General features: G+C 36.4%; 1 protein-coding gene across 1 annotated transcript in view; it reads left to right on the top strand.

Annotated features, from left to right (window-relative positions):
• ARFGEF1 (ARF guanine nucleotide exchange factor 1) overlaps positions 1-23,260 on the top strand; it is a 124,970-nt gene that overhangs the window by 82,892 nt on the left and 18,818 nt on the right. Inside the window, exons 26-32 of the mRNA XM_069099547.1 lie at positions 5,830-5,959; positions 6,959-7,094; positions 7,176-7,314; positions 12,295-12,367; positions 16,043-16,175; positions 18,852-18,991; positions 20,554-20,722. Coding sequence (XP_068955648.1) covers positions 5,830-5,959; positions 6,959-7,094; positions 7,176-7,314; positions 12,295-12,367; positions 16,043-16,175; positions 18,852-18,991; positions 20,554-20,722 — 920 coding nt within the window. The remainder of the gene's footprint in view (positions 1-5,829; positions 5,960-6,958; positions 7,095-7,175; positions 7,315-12,294; positions 12,368-16,042; positions 16,176-18,851; positions 18,992-20,553; positions 20,723-23,260) is intronic.

Below are 23,260 nucleotides of genomic sequence, written 5' to 3'. Positions count from 1 at the left end.
CAGGCTGGGGGGGAGGGAAGTTGGGAGCACACACTTTTGAAAAGGGATGGGATCAAAGTAGAGAATAGAACAAGTGGGAGGTGGGATAGGAGGGAGGGAAATATAGTCAATCTTTTACAATATATCTACTACGTTATTGTTTTGCATTAGCCACACATGTACAACCTATACTGAACTGCTTATCTTCCCACTAAGAGTGGGAGACAAGGGAGGAAGGAAATGAATCTGGAATTCAAATTCAAAGTTTTAAAATCAAATATTCAAATATATATATATTTGTGTGTGTATGTATATACTATTATCAATATTATTTTACATATAATTGGGAAATAAGATATACAGGCACTGGGGCATAGAGATCCACTGGAAAAGTCGAAAGGGGTATGGGAGAAAATATGGGAGAGAGCAGATTGGAGTAGGTGATATCCTGTGGGACTGCTATTTTGGGATGGTGGGTAAGAGGAAAAACAGGGAGAAAAGTTGTAACATCAAAATCTGGCGGAAATGAATATATAAATTAGGTGTTAATAAAGCATTTGAGAAAAAAAAAAGAATGAGAGGAAAAGGTGAGTGGTGGTTAGTGACTGCCCTCTGAGGAGACAGCAGTGGGAAAGCCTACTCTCTTCCTAAGGAAAGTATTCAAGAAGTGACAGAGAACCTTCTAAGACTTGCCAAATATGATGATGTGTACCTATTTTGTGATTTATGAGAAGATATATTATACTTTCAGAAGAATCCTGGAAAGTTTTGAATGTGAAACAGTAGGCAAGCAATTGAACTCCTTAGGATCAAAGTAGTGTTTTCATTACTACTGCCAATATAAAGTAAGGTCTTCAGAAAAGAAAAACAAATTTGGCAAGTAATCAGCTATTTAAAATGATGGTGCTGAGACTGCAATTTATATTTCTGAGCCACAGCTTAAATAAAGAAGTTACAAACCAGAAGAGGGATGCCTCTAATAAGAATTCATAAAAGCATATTTTCCTGGAGCCTTGCAAATCTAATCAAATAGACTGGGAAAACTGGAGAAGGGAGGAGAAAAACATGTAGAGAGGAAAACAAAATAAGAATAGGAAAATGAATAGTGTTTTTATATTAAAAAGATAACTTTTGAGAAATCCAGGAACAAGAGAAGGAAAGTATGGAGGGGAAGTCATTTGATTGAATAAGAACTGAAGCAGTGACAGAAGCTATTTTTAAAAAATTGTTATTATGGTTCCATGGTATCAGAAAGGGAACTACAGAGTTCTGACTCCATGATTTTACAGAAAAGAAAATCTAGGTCCAACAAGATTAACTTGACCAAGGTTATGTGTAGGTAGTGGCAGAGCAAGAATTCAATTTACTTCAATTCAGCAAGCATTTATTAAGTACCTGCTTTGGGCCGGGCTGAGAATACAGTACAATACTGAGAATACAAAGACAAAAAAGGAAATAGTCCCTGCCCTCAAGTGGCTTATAGCTTATAGAAGAATCTGGGGATGGTGATAACAACGACAGATAAATAAGTACAAAAAAGAAATGCAAATACAAGTTAGTTACAGAGTTAGACTTGGGGGGGGCAAAGTACACTAGCAATAGGGGGAATTAGAAAAAATGCCTTTTATAGGAGGTGGTACTAGAGAGGAACCTTATAAAACACTAGAGGTTCTCAGAGACAAAAGATGAAGAAGGAAGAGCATTCTAAGCATGTGGAAAGGGCAGCCTGGGCAAAGAAAGGCATGGACATCCAAAAAATGGAATACCACTTACCCCGAAGAGAAAGTTGGCTCATTTGAGTGGAATGTTGAGTTCATGACAGAATAATGTGTAATTGGTTTGGGAGGGAAAAAAAGGTTGGAGCCAGTTGTGAATGGCTTTAAATGGCAAAACAGAGGAGTTTTCACAGTCATTAGGAAGCTTCTGGAGCAGAAGAATGACATGTAAATTTGGAACTCGACTGCATAGAGATAATTGAGCCCATTAGAATTAATGAGAACACAAAATGAGGGTATAGAGAAAGGAGAAGGCCCAGGATGGAGCCCTGAGATCTACCTACACAAAGGAAACCGGGATTTGGGTATCACCATGGAAGGAGACTGAGATAGAAGACTGAAAAAAGGTGTCAGAGAACATGACATAGAACACAAAGACTGTAGGAGACAAGAGTATCAAAAAGCAGGGAACAGTTTACAGAACATACAGATAGATCAAGAAGGAGGAGGACAGGGGCGGCTAGGTGGCACAGTGAATAGAGCACCAGCCCTGGAGTCAGGAGGACCTGGGTTTGGATCCAGCCTCAGACACTTAACACAAAAAATAGCCATGTGACCTTGGGCAAGTCACTTAACCCCAATTGCCCTCCAAAAAGCAAAAAAACAAAAAAAAAGGAGGAGGAGGGCTCTGAAAAGTACCTTGGATTTGGTAACTGTCAGTCAAGTGTAAAGTGTTGAGTAAAGAATAGGAGGTAAGAAAGTAAAGGCAGTGTAGGCAATTTTTTTCCAGGAGTCAGAAATTGAAAGCAATTAAAGATAGGACAGTAGCTTGAGAGAATGAGTTTTAACCTTACTCTAGGTAGTGCTATAGTCACATAAAGAGGAGGAAAAAGAATTGGCAAGCAACAATGAGGATCCATTTAAAACTAGATAACAGAGTTGTAGTGGATCCAGTCAATCATGGTTGTATGTCTTGTTCTAGAGGTTACTCAGCAGCAAAAGAATGAAACACATGTGGTGGGATTAATCCACATTTGGGGCTTTGAAGGGTATGTGCAAGTGAAGGAACAAGGAATTAAGGGTTTCCAGGGTAGCAGAGGCGGTGTAAAGTTGAACTGATTGATTAATTGTAGTAACAAGATTCCAAAGGTAGGAAATTTAAGGTCTGAGCTAGAGTGATGTCATGAGAAAGGGAGGAAAGAGAGTCAACTATGTGGCGAAGAGGACAGAGCGCTTGACCTGGAGTCTGGGAAACTCATCTTTATGTGCTCAGATCCAGCCTCAGACACTTCCTAGTTGTGTGACCCTGGACAAGTCACTTACCCCTATTTGCCTCAGTTTCCTTAACTGTAAAATGACCTGGAGAACAAAATAGAAAATCACTGCAGTATCAATGCCAAGAAAATCCAAATGGGGTGACAAGTTGGACACAATAAAAAAAAAATACTTAACAACAAGAGTAAAGAGAGGTGGTGGTGATAACAGGAAATGCAGTTAGGAAAGGTAAGAGACCAGAGTCAGAGGGGGAAAAAATAGGTTCTGATCAGACAGAGAAACTTCAGCTGCAGATCATTGAGGAGGAGTAGAGCACTTGTGAATCATGACGAAATCCACAGTGTTGTTATCCTTATGTGTGTCTGAGATGGAGGGAAAATGTGGGTCCTGAGATTCGAGGAGGCTGATAATCTGAAAAGTAAGGGAAATGAACAAGTAAGTTGAATTCCCATATGACTGCGGTTGAGATAAAAAGAATGTGAGCCTGATATTGAACTCCTTAAGAAAGGAAAGAAAATGGCCTCGGGGCCATTAATTAATTGTTGCCAGAATCATGCTATAAAGGACTTTGTTTTGTAAAACCTATCCCTTTCATATATTTTCCATATTCTTACATTCTGCTTCAGAGATGATTTGATTACAGTTGCTTGAGCTAGAGCAAAGTTGGAATGGAGTGAAGGGGGAAGAGGTCTTACTTAGTTCCTGCTGGTTATAGGTCACTGAGACTGATTAATTATTCCCCCTTTAATCACCAATATAAGCTCCTTTGTTCCAGGGCCCAGTTCCTTGCTTAAAGTTGAATTTACTTTTCTCCTCCCAGCTGTGTGGTTCCTCTAGAATCCATGCAAGGGTCATAGTTGGCAGGGGCAATGACAAGAGAATCATCTTCTAGGCCGTGATTTAAGTTTTGGACCAGGTTGCTTGGTCTAGAGGGAGAGGGATCAATGGCAAGATTGGAAATAGTCTGCATTTGTGATCTCATGGACATTGCTTCCAAATATGCAAATTAACAGTCCATTTCTCCCTTCTCATTCATTTTAACTATTGTTCATATCTTCCCCTAAATCCTCTACCTAAAATGCTTAGTGCTTTCCTCTAGGTTCCTTAATATTATATGAATATCTTTGTACTGCTTTTTTACAACTTGTCATTGGTGACTACCATGACCAATAAGATTATTGCATCTCTAGTCCTGGATAGAATTGTCTCCCTTAATGAAACCTGAGTTTTCATTAGCTTTTTTTTCTTTGTTTCTGTATCACACTGTTTTATTTCTGTTGAGCTTCCAATCCACCAAAATTCTCAAATCTTTTTTAGATGAACTGCTTTCTAGCCATTTAAGTACAAGATGAGGGTTGTATAATTAAATAGTACAGTTGTTTATGTAAAAGATACATTCGTAGACTAGATTTAGTTGGAGCTGTATTTTGTGATATGGCAGCTGAAAAAGTTAATGCAATCTTAGCTTACAGCAAGAAAGTCATAAAGTATAGGACCAGGTTGGTGATAATCCCACCTTCTGTGGTGTTCAGATTCCATTAGAAATATGTTGTGTTTAGTTCTGAGTGCTACATTTTAGGAAAACCAGAGCGCTTCCAGAAAAGGACAACCAGAAATTTGAAAGGCCCTTGAGATCGTGCCATGTAGTATTATTTGAAGAAACTGAGGCCCTTTGTAAAGAATATTTGTAAGAAAATGATGGCCCTTTGTAAACACTGAAGAGCTACCAGGTGGAAAAGGGGGCATAGATTCCTACTGCTTGGCCGAGGAGGTTAGAACTAAGCACAGTGTGTGGAGTTGCAGAAGCAAATTTAGACCCTGTATAAGGAAAATCTTAGCTAACAGGGCTATCACAAAATAGAGTGGGCTGTGTTAGAAGTTATGGGTTCTCTCCTCAATGGAGGTCTCCAAGCAAAGCCTTGAAAAAACATATATTGTAAATAGATTTTAATTCTGGTTTGGTTGGACCAGGTGGTCTCTGTGGTTTTTTTCCAGCTCTTGAGATTTTGTGACTGCTTTTTGAAGGAAGAGGGAGTCTGTGAGCCCAAGATAAAGAAGTACACTCCAGGTTTGGAAGACAGCCAGTACAATGGCCCAGAGGCCAGAGATAGAGTGTCTTGTATGAGGAACCAGACAAAGCCAGTTTGCCAGAGCGCAGATGAATACTCAGCACAGCTGGAAGGATAGGTTGGTGCCAGATTGTATAGGACTTTAAAAACTAAGCAGAGGAGTTTGTATTTTTCCTAGTGCTTTAGGGAGTAGCACGGTGAAATCTGCATTTAAGGAAAATCACTTTGCTAGCCTCATTAGGATGGACTGTGGTGGGGAGGGACTAGAGAGAGGGAGATTTATTAGGAAGCCTTTGCAAGTAATGTGAGAAAGAGGTGATGAGCCTAATGCATGTATTTTATGGATGAGGAAATCAAGGTTCTGAGAGATCAAGTGATTTACCTCATTCATCATCATGTATGTAGTAGGTAGAAGAGGGAGAATTTCAGCCTAGATCTTCTGACTCAAAAATGAGCATTTTCTTTCCTATTTTTCCATCCTTCATTTTATATTATAATTATTTGTGCTAGATTTTAAGGTTCTTGAGGGCAAGAAGAGTCTCTTTTAAAATTTTCTTTACTTATGTAAAGTACCTTCAGAGCTTTTGCATTTCTTCTAGATGACTCCTCTTCAAGAAATAATTTACTTTGCATTTTTAATTTCTTAAATAAAACATGTAAATATGTATCTAATTAAAACTATTTTTATACCTCATATTTTCTCTTGTTTTGGGGGGATCAATATTAGCAGTTAAGGGGCCTCTGATACATAATATTTTGCTAAATAGTTCCCATTTTTTTTTACTTTTTAGAGGCTTGACAGTAATGTTTGAAATAATGAAAACATATGGCCACACTTATGAAAAACATTGGTGGCAGGATTTATTTAGAATTGTCTTCAGGATCTTTGACAACATGAAACTACCAGAACAACAAACTGAGGTAAGAGAACAAGAGAGAAGTTTTCATTAGGACCACAGTTAAGAAGTGGCTCTTCATTTTTATGCAAACACATTTCCATGTATTGCATTAAAGTTTTATGTAAAAATAAGCCTCGGGAAGTATTCCTACAGGCAAAATAGTGTGATAGTACATCTTCATAAACCAGAATGTTATTTGTGCTTGGGTTTACTTTCATTACATAATTACTGTTGACTTGCCTTTCTTTTTTTCATTCAAGTTTGTCACTGTATCTGTAAAAAAAAAAAAAAAGGAAAATATATTTCTCTTTAGCTTCAGGTGGTTCTTTAATCTTAAGTGAATAAAGAATGCCAACAAATTCTTACAGCTGTTTTCTTTTCAATACATTATTTTGTAAGCTGTATGGTTCTGTCATGCTTGTTGGGAACTTTCAGATAGTTATGTCTTTTTCTCTTTTCACTTATGTGATTGTACTTAAGTGCAAACATAAAGGCCACATTTTGTAAAATGTAAAAATACTGTTTTTCTAGCATTTTTCGAAATACAGAAATTGCTTCCCATTGACTAGTAGTATATTCTTTTTCTTTTCTCAATGATTCCAAATAACCCTAACAAGAAAAGGACAATTTTATTTCATTTAGAACCTTTTCTCCTCAGATGAGTTAGAAAAATTTCTGTTTCAACCCTTCTCTTTTCCTTCCCTTTGATTTACCCTCCTATGTTCTGGGACCATAATCACTGTTAAAGATTATTTGAATGGGAAGTGATATTCTGATAATCAGTGAAAAAGATAGTAGATGACTTAATCTGTTTTAGCCACAGAATATTTAACATTTTTATTTATAAAGTAGATAAATAGTGCTAGTAAGAAAAGGTGAATAAGAATAGTCAGGAAGCCAGGGGTGGGACCTTTTGATAAGGTTGTACTTGAAAAGAAAATGTGTGTAAATTTTTTTTTATTTTAGCAGTTCATACTATTGGTATGAAATTCATTTGTCTTTTTATTCTTTTTACTGCCAGAAAGCTGAATGGATGACAACTACTTGCAATCATGCACTTTATGCAATCTGTGACGTATTCACCCAATATTTAGAAGTACTAAGTGATGTCCTTTTGGATGACATATTTGCACAGCTGTACTGGTGTGTGCAGCAAGGTAGATTTGCACCAGACTTTATTAATGCAGAAATGTTACTATGGTGATTTCAAATAAATAAGTGACTGTTTTCTTTTCTAGACAATGAACAGTTAGCACGGTCTGGTACAAACTGTTTAGAAAATGTCGTCATTCTGAACGGCGAGAAATTTACCCTAGAAATTTGGGATAAAACTTGCAGCTGCACATTGGATATCTTCAAAACCACAATCCCTCATGCGTAAGAGGACTTTGTACAGTTTCATATATATTTGTGCATATTTAATGATGAGCATTGATTTTTATTATATTTAGTGATTCCTTTTTAAGGAATGTCTATACCTATGCATTAGAACCCCATAACAAAATGCTTCTTCTTCTGAGTGGCAACTTGTATAAATATCATATGCATCAAAATACAACATAAATATGAATTTATTTTTACTGCCCTATAGTATTCTATAAATAATCATTCCAAAATTCCTATCATGAATCTTACCTTGGAAATTTGTGGTTAACCTCAGTTTATTCCTTGTTATGTGTGGAAAGATTTAAGATACACAGAGGCCAAATGACAAAATCACTTTCTGTATTTCTCATTATAGAATTAGAATTTAGATTTTCTGACACTCTAGTTCTGGGAGCTGCTGCCTTTTTCCCAGAGAACTTTGTTCCACATCTTTATTTTAATAAATTAATGTGTAAATTGTAACCTGGAGCATCTTTTATTTTTGTTTGTATTTAAAAGAACACACAGATTTTTATGTTGTGTAATATTTCCTTGGTTCTCTATCACTGAATTTATCCATTAGTTACATCTTTAAATAGCACTGGCATTTTACAACATACTTCTATGGTTTAATGATAGTGTAATAGTATTTTTTCTATGGCCTTCATAATTTTCTTTTATAACCTAACAGTTAACAATTCTGATAAATTTGGAATGGCTTTGTAGAGCCATTCTCTGTAGACCCAATGGCTCAGTGAATTAGGAGCTTTTCTTTGATAGTGTTCCAAGCAAATAGAATCTTTGACCTCAGAGGTAATGTAGTTCACACACACCCACACAGGGATAAGGACTAGACACAGGGCCATTATTACAACGTTTACTTTGCAGTAGTTCTTACCTTGTAAAAGGAGAATTGAATTCTCATACAAAATCACGTGAGGAAAATTTTTTTTTATAAAATAGGTTCCACTGTAGTGGAAATAATGCTGAATTTGGTTCACAGGACCTGAGTTTGAATCCTCACTCTCCCACTTAGTACTTGTGTGATATTGAATGAACCACTTAATTTTTATTGACCTCAGGTCCCTCATCTGTAAAATGAAGGGGTTAGACTAGATGACTGATATCTAAGGTCCCTTCCAGCTCTAAATCATCCTCTAAAGTAGCAGTTTATAACTTTTGTCACCCTCTTCAAATAAAACAGCTTCCACTAATTGTTGTTATTGGTTACTGATGATTATTTCAGATTCATTTTGTAAACTTGTGGGTTAAGAAGGAGGCAAAAGGGACAATTTAAGTATCGGACAAAAGTCAACAGTCTTTACAAGCGCCCATTTTTCTAGTGATTTCTCATGTAGTGATTTGAGGAGTACTTTTAAGTTATTTCCTTTCAGTGATTATATAAAAAATGGAGTTTTTCACTCAGCAACTTTCTCCCACATCTTCTTTCTAAGGCAATTTTTAAAAGTCTACAATAACTTTTACCAATTATTTTTAGTTTTATTATAATAGATAATATATACCAATAAAGTGATAGTAGTTTCTTAAATTGACTTGTATGATTATAATTTTTTTATATAAACACATGTTCCTTTGAAAAAAGAAACAGTTTTTGAAAGTATCAAGCAGAATGCATGAATATTAAAAATTGACACCTCTTTATGGCACTTGGGTATAATAGAATAATAAAATGAGTTCTAGTTATAGCTCTTCCACTGAGCTTTGTGACTCTGGGCAAGTTACTTAGTTTTTCTGGGCTCTAGTTTCCTCATCCATGAAACTATGTTAGATGTTGCTTAAACCCCTTTCTACTTATACAATGTAATTTTGTGATTTCTGTCCATTATTTTCAGTGTAGTAGTAAGATCGGTGTCAAAAATTTCTCCAAAAATATTCTACACATGTACTGCTACACACAGTTGGCATGTGTTCATTGTGATGAATCTAGCACCAAATTAATCTTTTTCTGGTCATTCTTTGGAAGTCAGATGACAAAACTGGCCATGGTATTAAGTATTAGAATTAAAACAACATTGAGGATTACCTTTCATATATATATTTGAAAATAACTTTACTGACAAAATCAACCCTGATAAAAGCTTGTAATGTGTATGACTTTTATTTTTTTAATATAGTAATTTAGTTATTTTAAACTTATTTTCCTCATTTTAAATTGTTCAACTTTACCAAAAATGATGAATCTACATTATTACTTATGAATTATTTCTTTTATTCTTGGTAGAGCTGAGCTAATAAGCTTAATTAAAGCTGCTTTTTTATACTTTAGAAAACCTAAGAGGTATTGGGTAGGGGGCTTTCCCTATTTCAGTTTTCTGGTGAAGTGTATCTGGAGTAACATCTACAATATGTGCAATTGGTATCTTCCCAGAAACAATTCTTTCAATAATAATTATACTTTAACATTTAACATTCATTTTTTAAAATTTTGAGTTCCCAGTTCTCTCCCTGAAGCCTTTCCCCCACACATTGAAAAGGCAAGCATCATACCAATTATACATGTGAAGTCATGCAAAACATTTCTATATTAGCTGTAGGTTTTTTTTTAAAACAAGAAAAATAAAGTTAAGTGGAAAAACTGTTTCACTCTGCATTCAGAGTTCCATCAGTTCTCTCTCCCTGGATATATATAACATTTTTCTTTGTGAGTCCTTTGGAATTGTCTTGGATCATTGTATTAAGTAGCTAAGTCTTTCACAATTAATTTTCCTTATATTATTGTTATTACATAGATGGTTTACCTGGTTCTGCTCACTTCACTTTGCATCAGTTCATATAATTCTTCCCACACTTTTTCTGAAATCATTCCTTTTGTCATTTCTTAGATCACAATAGTACCTCATCACAATCACATAATACAGTTTGTTCAGCCATCCCCCAGATGATGGGCATCCCCTCAATTTCCAATTCTTTGCCACCATAAAAGATCTGTAAATATTTCTTGTACCTGTAGGTCCTTTGTACAGTTTTATAACCCTTTGGGCATAGCTCCACAGTTGTTCTTCAGAATAGTTAGACCAGCTTACTGTTTCACCAGTAGTGCATTAGTGTACCTGTTTTTCTACATCCCCTCTAGCATGTCATTTTAGTCACTATGATAGGTGCAGGGTTAGTACCTCAGAGTTGTTTTAGTTTGCCTTTCTCTAATCTATAGTGATTTACAGCATTTTTTTTCATCAATAGCTTTGACTTCTTCTTCTGAAAACTGCCTGTTCATATACTTTGACCATTTATCAATTGGGAAATGACTCTTATTTTTATAAATTCAGCTCAGCTCCCTGTGTGTTTGAGAAGTGAGACCTTTGTCAGAGAAACAGTGTAAAAAAAAATTTTTTTCCCTAGTTTCCTACTTCCCTTCTAATTTTGACTGCATTGATTTTTTTTGTGCAAAAACTTTTTAACTTCATATAATCAAAACCATACATTTTACTTCCTGTAATACTCTCTATCTCTTGTTTGGTCATAAAGTCTTCCATTATATGTAGATCTGACAGGAAAATTTTTCCATGCTTCCCTAATTTGCTTATGATGATATTTGTCTTTATGTCTAAAACATACTCATTTTGACCTTCTCTTTGAAATACAGTGTGGGATGTGGGTCTATGCAGAAACAAGATTTGCTTAACTTTCTTTTTTTGATAGGCCCTCTAACAGGAGACCCCTGACAAAGGATGTAAAATCATCTATTTAAATCCCCTTGTTTCTGGAGCTGTAGAGGTAGACTAGCCTTAAGATGACTGTTTCACTACTGTGCCCTCTGCTTTTTGTGGCAATGTAGTCTAAGGCTATGTTAGAAGCCCTTGGGGGAGGCAGAGAAGAGGAAGTTTTCTTATCCCTTTAAGAAAGAGTTTTGTATTACAGGATTTCCTATGATCTATGTTTTAGATTCCTAAAAGACCTGTTCTGGGTCAGGTGCCCTACCATATTTTAGATTCTAGCCTTTAGAGATGACCAAGTACACTCCAAAGTTAGAATCTGGTTTTGAGTATTTAGAATATTCAGGGCTTACTAAGTTCATTCTGATTTGGTACTCTAAAATTGTTCGAGTTTGGTCTGGTACCTTTGCCACCACTCTACCAAATACTGGGACCTCTCTGACATGACTTGGCATTAGTCTTGCCTCCACAGTCATGTTTTGGGGTTTTTTTTTGTTGTTGTTGTTTTAAAGCAATTGGGGTTAAGTAACTTGCTCAAGGTTACACAGCCAATTATTTCTGGGTGTGGTGCTAAGTATCTGAGCCCAGGTTCGATCCCCCAGGTCATCCCGACACTGGGGCCAGTGCTCTTACTCGCTGAGCCACCTGGCTGCCCCCATGTTTTGGGTTTTAAAAGTCTTACTTTGGAAATTTTTTTTTCATTATTATTCTGATTCCTTTACTAAAATGCCACTAAAATCTCTTCATGGCAAGGGGATGGCCCTGTGTTTTCAAAGGTCGTGTGTGTAATAGAAAAAGCCCTATAGCAAATCCTATACCAAGCTGGAAAGAATCTAAGCAGTGACAGACTATATGTCTGATATCTGAGGATGAGCCTAACAAAATTCAGAGGGGCTCATTATCATGTTGTAGGGTACTGCATTTTCTCTTGGCCACAATGCTGGAAGACCAAATTCTAGGTTGAAGAGAAATTATTTTTTGTTAGTGGAGGGAGTATCCATACAGAATAATTTTTTCTTTGAAGTGTTAAATTAATACATGGATTAGTTTCAAAGTTTACCTTCTATTTAGGGGGGAAAATTTTATTGTATAAAATTGATGTCAAAGTTACATTTTAAATAAAATAATGTTGAATTGGTTTTTAGAAACACGTGTTTTGAATAATTGCCAGTTAGTTGTTTGCTTAAAAATACCTAGCCATAGCATGACTGGTATAGATTATCATTTTTAAAAGAAAAACCTTAGGAGTTTTTTGTGTATATCAAAACCTATATGATGTGTCACATTCCATGGTGTATATATTTCTGGTATTTTGAAGGCTCCTGACTTGGCGGCCCACTAGTGGAGAAACTGCTCCAGCATCTCCCTCTGCTATGAGTGAAAAACAATTGGTAAGTTTTATGATATAAAATCAGTTATGATTTTTTTATTTCACTATTTGCTAAATCATAACTTTATTTTATATTCTTATATGTAGGATGTTTGCTCCCTTAAAGTGCAAATTCATTCTGTTCTTGTTGTCTTCTGTTACTTAAGTGTCTGATTACAGCTATATTTGCTCCATTGTCCCTCGTATTCACCTTCCATTTATATTTTTCTTTAGTCATTCTATCCTTTCACAGAAGTACTAGCCTTTTGTAGATAATATGCCCTCTTTCCTTTCTCCGCTGTGTCCATTCTGATTGGGCACTTAGAAGCCTCTTCTTCATTGCTGAACATTTCTGTGGTGTGAGCATGGCCAGGGCAGGGCAGGATCACTGCCTTCAGAACTGTTGTCAGCATTGTATAGTGGAAGAAACATTAGAGTGGAGAACCTGTGTTTGAATCCTGATTCTTTTGTTTAGCCTTTGAAACCTTGAACAAATCATTCCCCTCTCTGTTTCCTCATTTGTAAAATCAACATAAGGACCCTTCCATCTCTAAGTCTGTAATTCAATTAGCCAGAGGGGCATAAAGATATGTAAGGGTGTATATGTGTATGATTTCAAATAGTTATTACAAAAAGCAAACAGAAAAATACTAATCTTTTCCTCTCGTTAAAAAAAAAAATTTATACAAAAGTCAAACTCTAACGACGATATATATGAGAATATAAATCTTTGTTCTAATTGATTTTAATTTCTCCTTTGAAAATACTTTTTAATATTAAGAAATCAATTATCACTTATTAGGTACCTGCTATGCACTTATTAATATTAGACTGCTAGGTTTCACTCTAGATAAGAGTGTTGCATTTGGAGTTCAAGTCAGTCCACAAATACAAGCTGTGTGACACTGTGTAAGTCACTTAACTGCTCTGGACCTCATGGTGATGGTAATAATAACACCTACTTCCCAGGGTTTTCCCAGGAAAAAAATAATAATTTTAAAGCCCTTTGCAAATCTTGAAGTGTTATATAAGTGCTACCTTTTGTTGTTGTCTGTATTGTTAATTATTATAATTACTATTACAGTTCCAGGCAACATACAGGCACTGGAAATAGGAATTCAAAGAATAAAACAATATCTCTTTGGATTACATTAATTAACTTAGTTGTTTCTCATAATATGGTTCTAAAAATAAAAGAAATTTATGGGTGTGCAGAGAAAAATTAGCATATAATGATGGCTTCTACTTGGGTTTTCCAAGAAATTATGCTTTAATTGGAAAGGTAGATTTTTCAGTCATTACCATAAATTATGTACGGTAAGCCTTCAATCAACAAGCTTCATTAATTTGCTACTGTGGGTCAGGCCTGTACTGGCTTCAGGGATCTGAATACAAAGAATGAAATAATCCCTATGTGGATTAGACAAATTAACCTTAAACATACCTTATTATGTAGTTCTAAAATAATAGAAATGTATGAGTGTAAAGATACTGCATATTTTTTCATTTTATAATTGTCGTTTCTGTAAGAGTGTTCCAGAATTTAAACTTTAATCCCAAAGATAAAATTTTAGGCCATTACAGTAAACTGCCAACCTAGTTATTCACTGTTCATCAGTCAGCAAGCATTTTATTAAACTTCTGCTGTGTGCCAAGCACTGTGCTAGCTAGCAATACGAGAATGAAAAAGTTCTTGCCTTCAAGTTTACATTCTAATCATGGATAGACAACACGGCCTTGTGTAAGTTTAAGAATGGCATTCATTTGAATCAGTCATTGAATGAATCACCCTGCCTCTTTTAAAGTAACTCACAAAATTCTCTAGTCCTAATCTTTGTTTAATGAGAACCTCTGTCTTGAATCAAACAGTCAATTAAGAGCACTGTACTAAGAACAAACAGCCTGGTTAATCCAATTTGGAAAGAATACTAAGCTTCCAACCATTGGATGAAAGGGAATGAAATGGTGGCTGTACAGAAAGTATATTGGGATTGGCTGAAGAGACTCGGTCATGCCTTAGGATTTTTGGATGAAAGGGAAGCCAGCTCTGAGCTTGGTCCTCAAATGCCTGACCGTAATAAAATCCTCTGAAAGGGAAACAATGAGAGTTAGGGAAGGGAGAAGAGACTCCATTTCATCCTTCTTTAGTCTACACTCTGAATTTTCTCTTCCATGGCCTCATCTGTTCCACCACATGCCTTCCTCTCTCTCCTGTGCCCATTCTCTCCAGCTTCCTTTGGCAGGAGCTGTCATTTTCTACTTGTATTTTTGTCCGCAGGGCTTAGCACAGGGCCTGGCATACAGTAATCACTTCGCAGTGGATGAAAATTAACTTGAGAAACAAGAAGTGGTGCTCTTTTCCAAATGCCAAGATCTTCAGATTTAGTTTCTAACTTTTTTCCTGGCCAAGACCCTCTGGCTTGGCCTTAAGAAACTTCTATCTCTCTGGTCATAGCGGATCCAGCCCAGCTGGTGAGCCATGGTGTGAGGACTTACAAAACTGCCCCTTCCCAGCCACTCCTACTAACAGAGGAGAGCTTTGTCATCATTATTTATTTTAGGAAAGAAAAGCTCATCACAGCCTTGTGCATCCATTTTACAAGCAATTCTTTACCAATTAATTTGCTTGATTTTTTTTCTCATTTGACACTTGTACATCAGGCTCAGATGTTTAATATTAAGGGTCTAATTGTTTAATCATTGTTATCATTTATAAAGTGCTTTAAGGTTTGCAAAGTACTTTATATTATCCCATTTACCCTCATAACAGCCCTCAGAAGAGGTGCCATTATTATCCTCATTTTATTAATGGATAAATTGAAAAAATGGATAAATTCAGGCTAAGTAAGTGACTTGCCCAGGGTCATACAACTAATAAGGGTCTGAGGCTCCATTTGAACTCTGGACTTTCTGACTCCAGACTCAGCACTGTATCTACTCTATCACCTAGCTCCCTCATATAGCTCTTTCCTTTCTTTCCTGGCATATTGGTCATGTTCCTACTTCTTGAAGCCATTAGAGGAGTATCCTTTGGCAGTAAAATGAGTCATTTTGCTAAATTTTAGTACTTCTGATTGGAAACCAAAATAAAAATAAAGAAGCTTTTGTACCAAAAGAGAGATTGAACAGGACGTTTTCTGGAAGGACCTCAGAAAGAATTGTCCCAAAAAATAATTAAATGTTTCAATTTAGTTCTAGAGTCATAGTAATACATTTCATTCAACTAGGAGATAATCTAAAAATTATACATATTTAGCTTTAGAATATTTTTTTGAGCATTAGCGTCACCTTTGTGATTTCATTGTTTTATTGCTTTATTGATGTTAGAAGTATCACCTGTTCCCTGAGCACTAAGCAAATGATGACTCAAAACAGCCAAATAAACTGTGAATTGGGTAATGAGAAAATATACCATAGATATGAATGTTTTTCTGTAAGTGGTCTATATCAACTTGGCAATTTTTTAAAAAGTTGCTTTCGTCACAGACATAGAGCTGACACCTTGTGCTATTCTAAACCAGGATCAGAGCAGAGCTTGAATCCCCAACAGAAGGATTCATGAATGTCTGTATGCTGGAAAGCCATAAGAGCAGTGAAATAACTCCTACACCACAGACTTTATATACCTCTTACTAAAAATAATCTTGTCTGTGAACTTTTTTTCAGTGCCCTTGAATGTACTTTTTATGTTATTTAGGATACAATATCACAGAAATCAGTAGACATACATGATTCTCTCCAGCCAAGATCTGCAGACAACAGGTACCAGGCACAGCCCCCTGGGGGGTCTGTTGTGAATGAGGAAATCAACAAAGCAAAGCTGTCAGCAAGTAAGTTACTTCTTTTGTTTGAAAGTGTCATCCTCTTACATGTAAAAGTTAATAAACAGTAGGGGTTAAGAAAATAAAATTTTTCTTGAATAAAATTTTATTTGGTTATTTTTGTTAATCAGGGGTTATAATCTAATATACTGTATGACATGAAATTTTAATACTTGTTTACTGTTCACTCAAATGAGGAGATATCTGTCGATTAGAGGCAACTCAATAAAGCTCTGGACCTGGAATTAGGAAGTCCTGAATTCAGACCCCATCTTACTCATAGTGACCTGGTCACTTGCTCTATGCCTCAGTTTCCTCACCTGTAAAATGAAAGGTTGGACTGGATTGGCCCCTAAAGTTCCTTCTATCTCCAAGATTATGATCGTGTGAATTACTACAGCATGCAAAGTAGTGTGCAGTGTAAGAAATGTAGATTTCATAAAATATTTTGTTTATGATTTAGTACCCAGAACTAAAACATAGTATTCCACATATTGTCTGACCAGGGCCGAATATAATAGGACTATTATCCCGTAATCTTAGATCTTGCATTTTTCTTCATAAAAGCTAAGATCTCATTAGCTTTTTTGGCTGCCATGACCTATTATTAATTTATATTGAATTTGTAGTCCACTGACACCTCATATCCCACCCCTACCTCTCAAATCTTTTTTAAGTGAACTACTTCTAGGTGAGTCTTCTGCTAGCAAAAGTGATTTTTTTTTAATACAGGTATAAAACTTTATTTTTATCCCTATTATATTCAACTCAGTTTTCCCAACCTTTCATAATTTTTTTGGTTCCTGTTTTCTGTTGTGTTCAAGATCCCTTTTAACTTTATGGTACATTATCAAATCTGAGTGTTGATCCATAGCTGAGCTTATACATGCCAAGAGAAGTCCTGTTCCCTATTCTACTCCCCCCTTGACTGAGTCTAATTTTGTTTCCCTAAGTGTTCTTCAGCCTGACCTCCTCTCACACTACACCTTTCCCTTATTCCAAAGTTCCTTTTGATTTCTCTGACATTCTCTTCCGTCCCTTGGTAGCAGAGTATATTCTCACTTGGTAAAATCCATACCCTGACATTAGGGAAAATATATTGAGCTCTGAGATATTTGCTAATTAGCATTGGAATACTTATTTCCTTAGTTTATTTTAGGCCCTTCAAACTTAACTTTAACCCCCTCTGTTTTTAATAGCCTGTAACAGTTAAATTACCCAGATTCCTTCTTAAACTTAGGAACTGGAATGCCTTTTTATTTCTCTAAGAAGTTCTCTAAGGAACCTCTCACTTTAATTACTATGTCCTCCTTTCTTTACCTTTTCTACAGAAGATTCCTGCAGAATCTGTCCTTTCTTGGTGTTTCTTTAGGAAAGGAAATGCTCAGGAAATTATTGACACAGAAAATACATGTGTGACCTGATATGAATGTATTTAAAAATCTGTATTTGAGAGACAGCATGGCACAGTGGGCAGAGAAATATATTTGAAGAGCCTGAATCTTAGTTTTACCACTTAACACTTATGTGATTGTGGGCAGTTCATTTAACCTCTTAACCATTGGGGGAAAAGGACAGTCGGATACCTTATCCCTGTCCACCTATATTTCACCTCCAAGTCCCATATTTTTCTGATTTGTAGAAACCTGGACATCTTTCTTCCTCTTCATATTTCATAATGGTGGGAAGAGTCCCAAGCAAAAGTTGACAAATGACTAGGAACTTCTGACAAACTTAAAGGAGTTAAGACTAGGTGCTTCAAGAATAGATGGTAATCCAGGCCGAATGGATACCTTTCTCCGTTGGCATTTATAGTTTACATACATGTTTCTCCTCCCACTATGAAAGGGAAAAGGAATCCACTCTTATGTGCTTCTGGCCTCCTCTAATTATGGGTGATAGGTGATAGGAAGCAAAGACATCTTTGCCAAACTCACAGTGTCTCCCTGTTCCCCCTCCCCACACCTCCCATAGAAGCTGATTTGAAGGTATATTTAGTGCCCCTTTCCCTAGATGGTTTTGTGTTGTTCCTGGCTTAAGTTCATAGTTATAATTATGCTTTAAAAGACCTATGATTTCATTATATAAGTAAATCCTCCACCAGGATAAATGGTCTTTTAGTAGATAATTTTGTTACTTAGTGCAAAAAATTCATCACTTGGAGGCTCTTTTTCATGATAAATTCATGATGAATTTAACTAAACCGGTCCTCAAGCAAGAGTTTGCACCACACTAACATAGCTTGTGAATGTCCAAGAACACCTCATATCTATAATGAGACAGCTGAGGTTTTAAAAGAGAGGTTTTGTGCTTTTTTTTTTAGTACTGATAATAGACTTCATATAATATTCTATTAAAGATTTTAGTTACTTGATCATGTCATACATTTTTAATTGAACTGCCTCCTATTATCAACTTTGTAAAATGATAATACACATGTTCTTGGTCTACCTAATTGTTCATTCTCTTAAGTCCTACTTTAATACATAATATGCAGTTTTTCTGTACCAGTTAGCACCACAATGTATTGATACATAGTGCAACATTCAGTGGTGATCTTTCTTGGTATCAGGATCAGTATTCCATGGCTTCATTTTTCTTATGTCATATAGCAAAGTTTTTCTTTTGTTTTTGCACTATGGAGGACTTTTTAAAGTAGCTGAAAATAATTGTTTTTCCTTACAGAATTTCCAGAACAGAAATTGTTTGCTGCCCTATTGATCAAGTGTGTTGTACAGCTAGAACTCATCCAAACTATAGATAACATCGTGTTTTTCCCAGCAACTAGTAAAAAAGAAGATGCAGAAAATCTTGCAGCAGCACAGGTAACTAGAAATATGAAAGCGTTCATATTTACCTCCTTGCTGATATTTGGGAGAGTTAATGTTAATATGTACATTGTGTCAGTCAGCAAGCATTTATTAAACACTTGTTACTATTTTTATATATTTATATATGTACACATACATATATATTTATTTTTATATATTAAGCACTGTGCTAAGTTCTGGGGAGGCAAAGAGAAGCCAGAGCCATAAAGGAGCTCATATTCTCATGGGGAGAGAGCATCAAAATAGCTGTGTCATACAAAATATATAGAGTAGATGAGAGGTAATCTTAGAAAGGAGGAAGGGGAGCTGGGAAAGGCCTCCTGCAAAAAAAGTGGGATTTGAACTGAGTCTTGAAAGTAATTTAAGAAATTCTGATTAAGTGTACAAACTACAAATTATGATTAAACTATACAGATGTTTCCAAATATTTTGAGCTCCCCCATTACCAACCATCTTTTGGACATCTTGAGCTGGATGTGCCGTAAAACTTTCAAAACTGAATTTGCTACTTTAACCCAGCCTCTCCTCTCCTGCTTCCCTGGCACTGTTGAGGCACCACTGGAATCATCTCGGTCACCTGGGCTTACAATCCAGTGTCATTCTCAGCCCCTCACTTGTATTTACCTTACTTATCCATTCTGTTGTCAACTGTTGTCATTTCTACCTTGAAACATCTTTCCTATAGGTCTCTTTCTCTTCACTCCCACAGCCTGTACCCTGATACAGGTCCTCATCACCTCTCAGCCTGTGCTACTGCGATAGCCTTCTGGTTGGTCTCCCTGCCTCAGGTTTCTCCACATTCAACTCTGTCCTCCATTCAGCTGTCAAAGTGATTTTCCTAAGCCATGGATCTGAGCTTGTCACCCTACCTCCCCAAATTCATTACACTCCAGTGGCTACCTAAATACCTCCAAGATAAATATAAAATGTTCCGTTTTGCATTTAAAGCCATTCATAACCTTGGATCTTCCTGCCTTTGCATCATCTTAACACTCTACTCCCCTTCACGTAGTCTGTGATGCACCTACACTGACCTACTTGCTGTTTCTTGCACAGAACATTCCATATTTAAATTTGGTGCCTTTTCACCGATTGTCCTTTTCACACCTGGAATGGTCTCCTTTCTCACCCCCAATTCTTTGCTTCTCTGACTTTCTGATAGACCTAGACTTAGACCAATCAAAGAACCTATTAAATTAATTTAAATTCTTCTCAGATATCTTTGATAGGTTCTAGGGACGTTAAACATACATAGTTGTGTAAACTAATTGCTTCTCCTCTATCAGTGTAAACCTTTTCTATCCAAGCCTCAGTATGCTGTGGGTGTTTGGGGAAAGGAGGCCAGAAAGCTTATGACAGGGCGTTGTTCGGAGGATTTATTTCTTGAAAGCAAAATCTACAAAGCAATAAGAGTGGTATACATTTTTAATCACTGAAATTATTAATAAAATTTTTCTCTGCATTGGAAGATATTAAAAACAGTATGTAGTGAAATTGATTTTGAAATTTACTGATGAATTTTTGTTTGTTTTTGTTATTGTTTTGGTCTTTGAAAGAGAGATGCAGTCGACTTCGATGTTAGAGTTGATACTCAAGACCAAGGAATGTACCGATTTTTAACTTCACAACAACTTTTTAAGTTACTGGACTGTTTGTTAGAATCTCACAGATTTGCCAAGGCATTTAATTCAAACAATGAACAGAGGACTGCTCTCTGGAAAGCAGGTAGGTTCTTGAGGTTTTTTACAATGGTTTTGAAACACTGTCATTGTTTCTCATACTTGCTTCCATATTGATTTTAATATTTACTGTGTGTTTCTTTAGCATAATCTGAAGCCTAGAAAAGGAATGAATTCCATTTTTGTCTTTTGATCCCTTAGACATATATTTAAACATGTTTGTAAGTGTGCTTTTATGCTATATTGTTGTCAATACTTTGTTGTAGTTCATTTGTTAAAAACCTTGAAAAAGCCACTTTTATACTAATGAATTCAACTAACAGTTAATTGCTTTTCATTTTCTTCTTACCTGTTCATCCTTTGCACTGGATTTTGAAACAGACATCCTAGGTTCAAATTCTATATTTGCCATTTACTGTGTGACCCTCTTGGACAAATCACTTAATCTCTCTGGATTTCACATTGTTCATCTATAAAATGAGGGAGTTGGACTCAGGAGGTCGGTCCCTTTGGACTCTAAACTCAGTATCCTACTATCAGTTTAACATACATTAAGTACCCAATTATGGAAACATGACTGTATAATAGACTGGAAGATGCCCACTTTCATCTCCTTAAAGACAGAATTATTCTGTCATTTTGTCCTATGGTCCTGTGACATTCTGTGATTAATCAGTTATTTCTAAGAATGTTTTCCAAATAGAGATTTCACCCTTTTTTAAACTAAGAAGGTCATTTGCTAAGTCTTATTCTATGAAAGTTTATCTTTTTTGAGTGATAGAAATTCATTCTTTAAAAATACCACATTTGGGGGTATTTTTAATACCTAGGTGGCGCGGTGAATAGAACACTGACCCTGGAGTCTGAGTTCAAATCCAGCCTCAGACACTTGACACTTACTAGCCATGTGACCTTGGGCAAGTTACTTAACCCCAATTGTCCTCCAAACAGCAACAACAACAAGATAAAAAGACCCACCACATTTTGGTTTGTCTCTGGTTTGTTTGGCTTCTCACCTCTCCTCAGATACTTATCAGATACACAGATGACCCGAACTGAATCATAATAGCTGCTACCTTGGACAGAATGAAGATCCATGCATCCAACAATGATCACGCATTTAGTAATCACCTTTTGTTTGTAAGGCAGTGGGCCAGGCGCTGAGGATACAAACACAAAGAAGGTGCATCAGTGCCTAGGCTGGAGAAATTTGGAGAAGACAAAACACACCTACCGGTATATACACCCACGTTCTCATGCAAGTGTGTACAGAATAAATACAAAGTTAGTACAGACAGGTACTAAATACTAGAAAGAATCAGGGAAAGCTTCTTATAGCCTTAAAGGAAGTCAGTGATTTCGGGAAGCACAGGTAAGGAGGGGGTGCATTCTGGCCTCCATTAGAAGGCACCAAAACAGGAGCTAGGAAGTGATATGTCTGACAAACTTTAAAGAGGCCAGTCCCTTCTAAAATTCTAGGTGGGGTGGGCCTGGGGGGGTGGCTGGAACAAGGTATAATGAGGCTGGTAAAGATCCATTACTGCAAGTTGTGAAGGGCTTTAAAAGTCATCCTAGAAGCAACAGAGCCATTGAACTTTTGTTATCAGCGTGATAACCTGTACTTAAGGAAAATTACTTTGTCCAGCATGTGTAGGATAGACTGGAGTATGGAAAGGCTTAAGACAGGCAGGCCAATTAGGAGACGGTCCTAATTTAGGACAGAGGTGATCAGGGCCTAAACTAAGGTGGCAATTGAGTGAGTAGAGAGAGGGAGTTGAATATAAGTTGTGAGATAGAAAAAGGTGGGTTCCCAGGGACCAGAAATGAGTTCTGTTTTGGGAATGTTGAGTTTGAGATGTCTCTGGTTCGTCCACTTTGAAATGTGTGATAGACAACTGGTGATTACAGAACTGGAGCTCTGGGGAGATGTTGCAGCTGGATAAATAGGTCTGAATTGTTTGCATTGACATGATAATTAAACCCCTGGGGGCTGACAGTATGGGCTGTAACCAAAGGTGTTGAGGGAGAGAGAGAAGAGAGCTCAACCAAGAACCATGGAGAAAACCGACATTTAGAGGGCAGGAACCAACAAAGAAGACTGAAAAGAAGCAGTCAGAATGTGTGGAGAAGAATCAGGAAAGATTAGTATTCACCAAAACTTAGAGAAGACAGAGCATCCAGAAGAGAAAATCCAGGATAGTGTGATCAGTGATGTTAAATGAAGCAGTGAGGGCAGTATGAATAAGAACTGAGAAAATACCATTAGATTTGGCAATTCAAAAATCATTGGTAACGTTGGAAATGAAAGTTTCATTTTAGTAAGAAAGGTTAAGGGGTGAATAAGGGGGAAATGGAAGCAAGGAATTTGAGAAAGGAAAATGATATGATAGCTTGATTAGATAAACATCTTGATAGACTAAAATTGTGAGCTGGATTTAACAAGATCAGATTTAAAAGAAACAAAAGTAAAGTTCAAGCAGGTTCAAAAAAATCTATTGTACGAATCCAGGATGAGGGAAGATGTGGGGTAGCAGCATTTGGGGGGGGGGTGGAGAGGAAAGATTTTTCAGGATTTTTGTTGACT

This window comes from Petaurus breviceps, unplaced genomic scaffold (assembly GCF_028583685.1).
Source record: "Petaurus breviceps papuanus isolate PSGF00001 unplaced genomic scaffold, PetGlider_PUasm1.0 38, whole genome shotgun sequence".
In the NCBI taxonomy this organism is placed as follows: Eukaryota; Metazoa; Chordata; class Mammalia; order Diprotodontia; family Petauridae; genus Petaurus; species Petaurus breviceps.
Note: the sequence above shows the minus strand (reverse complement) of the source record. Positions and strands in the feature narration are given on the sequence as shown.